This window comes from Etheostoma spectabile, chromosome 7 (assembly GCF_008692095.1).
Source record: "Etheostoma spectabile isolate EspeVRDwgs_2016 chromosome 7, UIUC_Espe_1.0, whole genome shotgun sequence".
Taxonomy (NCBI): Eukaryota; Metazoa; Chordata; class Actinopteri; order Perciformes; family Percidae; genus Etheostoma; species Etheostoma spectabile.
This window is the reverse complement of record NC_045739.1, coordinates 5461768-5468335: the sequence shown is the minus strand read 5'-3', so window position 1 is coordinate 5468335 and position 6568 is coordinate 5461768. Positions and strand designations below refer to the sequence as shown.

General features: G+C 40.6%; 1 protein-coding gene across 1 annotated transcript in view; it reads right to left on the bottom strand.

Annotated features, from left to right (window-relative positions):
* Positions 1–323: 323 nt before the first annotated feature.
* The window catches only part of LOC116692587 (serine/threonine-protein kinase WNK2), a 52908-nt gene continuing 46663 nt past the window's right edge, over positions 324–6568 (bottom strand). The window contains 4 exon segments of the mRNA XM_032521007.1: positions 324–2885; positions 3002–3303; positions 3828–3872; positions 6285–6383. Of these exon segments, the coding sequence (XP_032376898.1) occupies positions 2520–2885; positions 3002–3303; positions 3828–3872; positions 6285–6383 (812 nt within the window). The 3' untranslated portion in view covers positions 324–2519.

The following is a 6568-nucleotide window of genomic DNA, read 5'->3' as shown; positions in this document are numbered from 1 at the left end:
TTTATAATACTAAAAATGATGTTCTGTTCGGAGAGTATATTAAATAATTTATTATTTATTTCATTTCTACTTGACCAATACTTTCCTACATTCGTGTTGTCTGTTGCGAATCTGTGGCTTTGTCTCAAAGATGTCGGCAGGACTTAAGTGAAAACATCCTGGCCTGACTGCGCGTCACACTTTTAAACAAGTCTACACACAATTGAGCACACACTTTTTATATATATTATTTAAAATTCATTGATTTAATTTATCCCAACTGTTCATCTTAACTCCATGCTACAGAAAAACAATAAAGGCAATAAAAACAATAACACATATCATCAAGCACAAAATAATATTTATTTCTCTCTCTCTCTCTCTCAACATACAGTCTGTGATGAATAGAGTGCAGCAGGGTTGGGTGGGGTAATGCAGTGGGACATTCAGCAGGCAGAAGCAATCCCACACAGTTTGAATACAAGCCTTTTGACAATCAGAGCACATTCACCAGGGGGCAATACTGTCCAGAGCGAAGTGAGATGAGCAGAGAAGAAAGGGCCAAGGCTGCTCCTCCTCCTCTGTAATCTCAGCCCCCTCTGTTTAATCACTGCATCCAAATGAATATGCAAATAATAGTTATTCCTTCCTCCGCTAACTATGAGTTAACAGCAAAGGAGGTGGAACAAAACCAGATACAAGTAACAGAGAACAGAAATCTCTTACTACTGGAAGTATTTCACCAAAGCAGAAGACTCTGCATAATATCTTATAAAAGTCCAATTCAAACTGAATTTATGGAATAATATACATCTAAGCAACCCCTCCCACCACCACCTCTAAACAGTCAAAAAAAAAAAAAAAAAAAGTACAAATATAAACTACAAGAAAACTGTACAATTCACAGCTTGGCAGAAATCGGGGTGCTGAAACCGTTCAAATGTGTTGAGATGTAAAATATTTAACCATTGTAGCTGTATTGTTTTTTTGCTTTGTGAAACATGAAAAGTTGGCCATGCTTATCAGTGATAAAAAAGTACAGGCGGTGGAAGCCACTATATACAGTGTAGGAAACACGTTAGATTTAAGGGAGACTATATGTTGTGCAAATCTCCCACATTAAGTATCATTTAAGTTCTGAAATGAGTTCAAAGCAACCTGGGGAGAAAAAAATAAATTAAAAAAAATCAACATTTCAACAGGGCAAAACACTGCTTTGTGAGGGTCTCGTTTGTGAATTTAATTTAGAGTTGTTCTTATTTAAGTACCACCTTATGCGACTGTAATGCGTAACTGTACAGTGGAATCACCTCAAACAATAGCAGCATTAAAAAGTCAAGCTTTAAACATCAAATCATTTAAAAACATCTGACTTAACTGGTGATTGCACATAACATTTCACATGTAGTGTATGCTGAGTAATAGGATAGCCAAGTTGAAAGAACAGTAAGCAGTAGTGACTTGTTTGCTTGGTTGTTTGTAAGGTTTATACTTTGCACGGTAACTTTTGTCTGTTGCTTGGTGATTTGTAACTTTGTTCAACTCTTCTGCTTGCTCCTGTTGCACACATCAGAGATAAGGCTTGTGGCAAGGCCACGATCAAAGCTTTGTGGAAGGGTTAAATTGCACTTTTAAGCCTCAAACCTTCACATATTAATTGCTACATTCTGATTAGAACACTTCCAGAGGCATATTCTGTAGAAAGAACTATGTACAGTATATATGGCTCTGGACACCACCTCTCCTCTGAGCACAAGGCTACAACATTGCCAACCCTTTTGCTGTCCAATGCATCAGTTGTCCTATCAAAAAGAGGCTGTGTCCGACTGAACCATTTGACCCGAAAGAGTGGATTTGGCTGCTGGCGTAATTATTTTTTTTTTCTCTCATCAGTCGTACATTAACCATTTGTTTCTGCAAGGCAACGGTACATCTCACCACTACGGAAATCCATCTGTCACAGGGGTGGAAAGTAAACAAGGGTTAAAACATGATTTTATTATTTTAAATAAGAGCATATACTGTTTTAAAAGTGCAGTTATACAAGGGCATACATATGTATACAAAAACAAGTGTCATTAATGCATTGAGAAAAAAAAGGGACTGCACTCAAATTACCTTTAAATAAAATAACTTTGATGCAGACATGCTTTGTTTCACAGAAGAACAAATTATAAATCAATGTTCAAGGCACTACATTCCTTCAAATATCTTCATCATATCCTGTTACTGTATCTCAAACCACTGGTATTTGGATTCAAATGTAGTGTACGTAATACAGAGAAAGGCAAAAATCAATGTGTAAACTGCAGTTATAAAGAATAAAGTGAGATGTTTTGTGTGACTGCAGACAAATCGTCTTGTATGGCTGAGTTTAGTCAAAAGTGCGCACACACACACGCACGCACGCACGCACGCACAGATATAAAGGATATCAACACTACAAGATCAAATGATGTACATGTGTGGCTCTGGTGAACCAGACCAGCGTGGTGTTGAACAATCGTGCCCATACACACTATCAAACAATAGTTTGCAGATTAAGTAGTCCTAGTGGGTTTTGGACAAGGGCCATTCTGGGAGTCGGGCGTGACCAGAGGGTAGGCTTGGATCCCTGCGTTTGCCACTGTGGCATAGGGCATCATTCTTGCAGCACCAACCAGGCCTACAGGACCCACAGACCCGACAGGACTAGGCATGCCAGGTCTAGGCATGCCCGGCCACTGCTGGGGGTAAAGAGGACCAGGAACCATACCACCATAGGAGCCTGCTGGCAAAAGGTACCCAGGAGGAAGCATAGTTGAGGAGTTGGGAGCTAGAGTTGTGGGCATACCAGGGCCTAAAGCAGCAGTCAGGGGGCAGGAAAGAGGCAGCTGGAATTTACGTGGACCAGCATGGCGTTTCATCTGAAACAGAAGGGAGTTGTACTAAGTAGTGCAAAGACTGCCTCAAATGTAAGAGATCAAAGTACAACTGATCCTTTTAGCATCTATCCCTGAGTGCACATCTCCAGTTCCAATACCTCATGTGTAGCTGCTCCCATGGGTGGCGCTCTGCCCTCCAGGTCCTGCTGGCGTCTCTGCTGTTTGATCTGGTTGAGGGAGGGGCGTGGTTGATTAGCTGCAGCAACAGTCTCCTTCGTCCAGTCATCTACCAGTTTGTGAAGATCATCGGTGAACGTGCCTCTCTTGTTGTTGCTGTTGTTGGTCTGGACCTGAGCAAGCTGTGTGATTGGCTGGGGAGATGGTGACGGTGTAGCTGTGGTGAGTAACGCCTGTGTCTGACTGGCGGCTGTCTGAGCTGTGGTGGTGTTGAGAGTAGACCCTGCAAAAACACAAAAGCATTCAAAATCTGGCCAGTTTAAAAAAAAAAAAGATTTGACAGGAAAATCAATTGGCTGCTTTATGGCGTAATATAAAGCAGTTATGACATAATATACCTATAATATCACCGCCATGAAAGCCAACTTTAAGAATAGTCCTAAGGACTTGGTTGAAGCCAGAGTAAATGTGTATGCAACTTATTTACTGTGACATATTTTGCCAACTCAGCAGCCAAAGGATTGCACCATGAATGACTTTCATGGGTAATTATAGACAAATGAAATGTTTGATATGCAAGCAATGACAAAATTCAGCAATTACGACATTGACACTGCCATGCAAAACATGAAACGTAAAATAATAAACAATCTGTAGAGTACCCACATTTTCAACAATAACTGCCACATTTTGAAAGTGCCAAAACAAAACAAAAAGAGAAAATAAAGTGCACACGCAAACATAAGGAAGACTAAAATAGTTATGACAGAGTAAGAAAGACAGAGAGTAAGTAAATGAGATAGTTACTACTACTGCGCTCTTTGCCTAGACATAGTCGTTTCAGAGTGGACCCTATAAAAAGGTAAAACAGCACAAGACAGAAACAGTTAGGCCAGGACACACTGCACGCCACAATTATGTGGAAAAGCTGCTTCAAAAGCACATTCAGCTATCAAAACAATTGGGGAGAGAGAAAGAGGGAAAAGGAGGACAAGGGGTTTTAAAAATCAGTGAGGACGACTGGAAGAAAGAGCCTAGGTGTTCTCTTTTAAATAGACAATTATTTGAAAAGTTGACTATTAGAAACTGGACCTGACAAGCTTAAGAGAGAGCACACCTAGCTTTGGTTTCTGATGTTGCTTGTCAAAGTTCCAGCATTTATAGCAACAATGTCAGGATGAAGACCACCATATTTTATGCTGCTTTTTAAATTAACTAAATACAACAGAAATATTTCTTCTTTTTTGTGATGGACAGAAATCCGGTAAAAGGTTGTCACTATATTCTTAAATCGAGTAGAATAATTTGTTTATTGATTTGTAAAATGTAGTACGAATGATACAATCCATTAGTTAGTAGGGAGAGCCCAAGATAATTTTCTAAGAAAGGAAGACTGGAGCCTGGATTAAAAAGAGATTCCTTTGTCGATGTGAGAATGCCTGTGAAACAATGTGAAACCAAAATAAATAAAACTTAAAACTAAAAGAGCACACAGATACTAGCTGGAACTCATCAGAGTCAGCACTTTTCAGAAACATGCAGGTAATTCAGGAGAGGTAGAAGGAGGGAAAAAAAAAAGGAGTAATATTGATGATACAGCCCTTCATATGGCGGAGCAAGCCTCGATCAGTGCCCTGCCTGGCGCCTGCACCATGCACGTCTTCTCCGTCCAAACATGAGGGACAAAGAGAGCCCTGCCTATCAGGGAGGGGCTGGGGGTTGTTCTCTGTGCTAATATACAGAGGCTTACTGACTTGGGCAAAGGGCCTTTACTAGGGAGATGTTACACAATCAAAATTAAGAGGGGATGGAAACACACGACAAATAAAAAGGTTTTTGGCATTCTCTCTTACACATGTACAGACACAATTGTGCGAACAGGCACACTGTCTTGTTTTCTGACCTCAGGCCCATGTTTGGAGAGAACTAGAACTAGCCACAGTGTGATTGTGGGGTCTTGTTTTCTTTAAGCCAGAAGCACTGCACAAAGCATTTGTAGGAGTGGGATGGGGGATTATACCCACAATTGTATGGTTATGAATGGAACAGTGCTTCTGTAAATTGTGACAGACACACACACACACAAAAAATGGGGTCCAAACTCCTTGGGGTAATTCTGAATTTATAGAACCAGTCACTTTTTGTTGAACTTCATTCTTTCTGACCACCAGAGACGGTGCTTCCCACCTGGAGGACTGCACGGTTGTTGTCAATATGGCAGTTAATGAAAGTCTGTTGGCCATCCTGGCAGCGTGTTTCTATTTTATCACCCTTGACTACAGAAGTTAGCAGCATGCATTAGCTCAGAAGGCTGACTTGGCTTGTATACTTATTTACGTGAACGCCTTTGTCACCCTAATCTCACAATGCCGGACCTTCCTCCACAGGGCTGCAGGAGGAGGATCTGGCTATTCCCCACAACATTTTGGGATTGAAGAAAAATGTCATGGATTGTCATCCTAAACGTCCCACAGACTATCATTCAAAAATCTGGCAGATCAATAGAGCGTTGCTGATAACCTGAAAAAAGCCATATCCAATTTGACTGACAAAATTCAGCCCTATTGTCAGTATCACTTTTCAAAATTGATTTCCAAATGCATGCCACTTGAATTGGCGTTGGATTTGCAACTGTTAAACATGAGTAGCGGTCTGTCTTTTTTGGTACTACCACCACTGTGGGGCACCAAAGTCAGAAATTTTAATTCTACACAGTGGCTTTAATCAAAGTCACATTATGGCTCTGTTGGAAGTGACAAACACGACTGGGAACGTGGCCCTGGCTATTGGGTATGGAATTGAACCATAAGCGTCATTTTCAACCTTTAAGTGCCACAAACTAGTGTCCACAAAACACTTCTGCACCAACTACAATGTCTAATAGCGGTAACAAGTAAAGGGACTCCCAGCAAAGTCACAGGACAAAACACAGGCTACACAGAAATGTCCTGCTTTGTTTTGATTCTGGTGACGTGTGCCTATGTCAGCTAGATTCAATTGAATTTGTGCATGTGCTGAATATTCTCTGGTGGTCAGAAAAAATATATCATACACAACACAAGATTTGAGGTTGTTAAGGGAAGGGGGCGAGGGATAGGGATAGAAAATGGGTGATGTATTTCAGATGAGTAGGCCTGTGTGGAGGGTGAAATAGAAGATCCACTATATTACAGAAAAAAAAATTGGTTGATAGAAGAGAAAGGCAGGTTAAATGAACAGAAGATGGAAATGAGTGAGGGGAAATATTAAAGAACAAATACAAACAGATGGACAGAGACACAGGTCCACTGAGGAATCTAGTGCGTGGTTTGCTACTAGATTTATAGGTGACTCTCTCTGACGTTTGGTGGTAAACCGTCCAGCCTGTAAAAATGAATATAAGAGGGAAGAAGAGAAGAAACAAGAGAGACACTTTGTAAAAGTGTACAGAGACTGGGATGAGAAACCCCCACCATCAAAAGCAGTGCACGATTACAGGACCCCACTATAATATCTGGTAATTAATGAGATATTTTGCCCAAATACAACTGATAATAGTGTGTTATTAG